General features: G+C 42.5%; 1 protein-coding gene across 1 annotated transcript; it reads right to left on the reverse strand.

The window, feature by feature from the left end:
* Positions 1-2,542: 2,542 nt before the first annotated feature.
* LOC138905121 (uncharacterized) lies at positions 2,543-3,202 on the reverse strand. The gene is made up of 2 exons (XM_070193624.1): positions 2,957-3,202; positions 2,543-2,749 (listed from the first exon to the last, which is right to left on the reverse strand). Exons 1-2 carry the CDS (start codon positions 3,200-3,202, stop codon positions 2,543-2,545), a joined length of 453 nt encoding a protein of 150 aa, XP_070049725.1.
* Between the last annotated feature and the right edge of the window lie 272 nt (positions 3,203-3,474).

Consider the following 3,474-nt stretch of genomic DNA (forward strand, 5'->3'; position numbering starts at 1 on the left):
GTTACTATTTATACTTGACGATCAGATTGCAGGGAAACAGGATGAGTGCGGCCGCAGAATTCCTTCTGCGGTCCGCACTCTGTTACCTGGAGGCTCAAACGTTTTTGCTGATCTGCAGTCCGCAGAATATGTGATGCAACCACAGATTTTCGCTGCGGACCGCAGATTTTAATGTGCGGCCGCACTTTGGACATTTCTCTGACAGACCAAACTTCAGAGAGTTTGCATTTTCCATTTCCAATTTGTGCGGTCCGCACTGTAATTGTGCGGCCGCAGTTCCCTTCTGTTGTAGCACCCACAATTGTGCGGTCCGCACTTAGCCAATTTTTTTCTGAGCACAGTTCTTGTAAAGAACAATCATTCCTACAACACCCTTCAAATCTAGTTAGCACCAAAATAACACCTATCTACAAAAGAAGAAAAGCAAAAAAAAGAAACATAGGTTGCCTCCTACGAAGTGCCTGATTTAACGTCGCGGCACGACGCAGATTACCATCACTTCAAATGAATAACTGCCACCACGTAGACATAATCAACTTGTCCCAAATAATGCTTCACCCGGTGACCATTGACTCGGAATACCTCATCATTTTTATTCTTCAAGTCCAATGCACCAAAAGGTGTCACACCCACAATTTCAAAGGGACCACTCCATTTAGATTTCAGCTTTCTGGGAAACATCTTCAATCGTGAGTTGAACAACAAAACAAGATCGCCCACCTTGAACTCCTTGTTTCGGATTTATTTGTCATAAAGGTACTTCATACTCTCTTTGTACAAGGACGAACTTGCATATGCATGGTACCAGAACTCATCCAATTCATTCAAATGTGCAACTCGCAAATTAGCGGCGGCATCCTAATAAAGATTCAACTTCTCTAAAGCCCACATAGCTTTATGCTCAAGTTCCACTGGAAGATGACAAGCTTTGCCAAACACAAACCGGTTTGGAGACATCCCAATAGGAGTTTTGTAAGTAGTCTGATAAGCCCATAGAGCATCATCAAGCTTCTTTGACCAATCCGTCTGGTTAGCATTCACTGCTTTGGACAAGATACTCTTTATCTCCCTGTTGGAGACATCACCTTGAACGTTAGCTTGTGGATGATAGGGATTCGTAACTTTAATAGTGACACCATACTTGCTAAGCAGCAAAGTTTCAAAAGCCTTGTTGCAAAAATGCGACCCCCCGTCGCTTATGATAGCCCGCGGAGTACCAAATCTTGTAAAAATATTCTTTTTCAAGAACGCCACCAGAGTTCTCGCTTCATTGTTGGGTAGAGCAAAGGCCTCAACCCATTTAGATACATAATCAACCGCGACCAATATGTAGGTGTTTCCACAAGAACTCACAAAAGGATCCATGAAGTCAATACCCCACACATCAAAGATATCAATCTCCAAAATAGTAGTGGGAAGTATTTCATTTTTCTTAGAGATTACACCGGCCCGTTGGCATTCATCACATCTTTTCACCATGTCACTTTCATCCTTGTAGAGAGTGGGCCAATAGAAATCACAACTTAGCACTTTAGCCACCGTTATTACTCCGCCATGGTGACCACCATAAGACGAAGAATGGCAAGCCTCAAGAATAAATTTTCCTCTTCGTCTGGTACACATCTTCTAATTACCCCATCCGTGCAAATCCGGTAAAGGTATGGCTCATCCCAATAATAATCTTGATAATCCCGTTTGAGCTTCTTCCTTTGATTTGAAGAGAGCTCATCCAGGATGATTCCACACAGAAGGATGTTTGCTAGATCCGCGAACCATGGCACTTCCTTCATTGAAATAGCCAAGAGGTGCTCGTCGGGGAAAGAGTCATTGATTTCAAGGCCATCATGCGGCCTCCCCTCCTCCTCCAAACGAGGCAAGTGGTCTGCCACTTGATTTTCACTCCCTTTTCGATCTTGGATGTAAATATCAAACTCTTGCAACAATAACACCCATTTCATCAACCTAGCTTTTGAATATTTCTTGCTCATAAGATAGCGAAGTGCCGCATGATCGATATGAACAATACCCTTTGCACCCATCAAGTATGGGTGGAATTTCTCAATTGCAAACACAATGGCAATGAGCTCTTTTTCATTAATGGCATAGTTAACTAAGCATCATTCATGGTCTTAATAGCATAGTAGACCGGATGAAAAATCTCTTTGATACATTGCCCCAAAACTGTCCCAACAGCTACATCACTAGCATCGCACTTGAGCTCAAAAGGAATACTCCAATTAGGAGCGGTGATAATGGGAGTTTTTGTCAACTTGAAATTTAGCAATTCAAAAGCTCTCATGCAATCATCGCTGAAGTGAAACTTAGCATCTTTATCTAAGAGCTTGCACAATGGGTTCACCACTTTAGAAAAATCCTTTATGAAGCGTTGGTAGGACCCTGCGTGACCCAAGAAACTTCTCACGCCTTTCACTGAAGTTGAAGATAGAAGTTTACGAACCACCTCTATTTTCGCCTTGTCGACCTCTATACCATTCTTCAAAATTTTGTGTCCAAGGGCAATGCCTTCCTCGATCATGAAATGTCATTTCTCCCAATTTAGCACCAAGTTCATTTCTTCACACCTTGCCAATACTTTATCCAAATTTGCCAAACAATCATCAAAGGAATCCCCGACTATCAAGAAATCATCCGTGAAGACTTCAAGGTAGTCTTCTACCATATCTGTAAATATCACCATTATACACTGTTGAAAAGTCGTCGGTGCATTGCATAAGCCAAATGGCATCCGCTTGAAAGCGAAAGTGCCATAGGGACAAGTGAAATTTGTTTTCTATTGATATTCTGGGTCTATAAGGATTTGGTTGTAGCCCGAATATCCATCTAGAAAGCAATAGAAAGCACGACCGGCCAACCTATCAAGCATTTGGTCAAGGACGTGGAGTGGAAAATGGTCTTTCCTTGTGACTTTGTTTAGCTTCCGATAGTCTATACACACTCTCCACTCGGTCACCATTTTTGTGGGAATCAACTCGTTCTTGTCATTGTTGATCACTATTATGCCCCCCTTTTTCGGGACACATTGCACCGGAGAAGTCCACAAACTATCAGAAATAGGGTAGACCACCCCGGCATCCAACCATTTGATAATCTCCTTTTTGACCACGTCTTGCATGGCTTCATTGAGTCTCCTTTGATGTTCAATAGTGGGTTTGGCATCTTCTTCCAAGTTAATCTTGTGCATGTATGTAACGACCCGGCCGATCGTTTTAAGAGTTATAGCCCCGATCCCCTGTTTACTACTTTCCCCGTATCTTTTTCTGCTTATGTGAATTGTCGGGAGATTGTTGTTGTGATTTCGGAGTGAATTGGGACACTTAGACCCTAAACGGAAGCTTAAGCCTTAGGATTTTAACTGTGGTCAAAACTATATGAAGACGAATCTAGAATGGAGTTCTGTCAGTTTCGTTAGCTCTGTTGGGTGATTTTGGACTTAGGGGCATATCCGGATTGTGT

This window comes from Nicotiana tomentosiformis, chromosome 2 (genome assembly GCF_000390325.3).
Source record: "Nicotiana tomentosiformis chromosome 2, ASM39032v3, whole genome shotgun sequence".
NCBI classification, from domain to species: domain Eukaryota; kingdom Viridiplantae; phylum Streptophyta; class Magnoliopsida; order Solanales; family Solanaceae; genus Nicotiana; species Nicotiana tomentosiformis.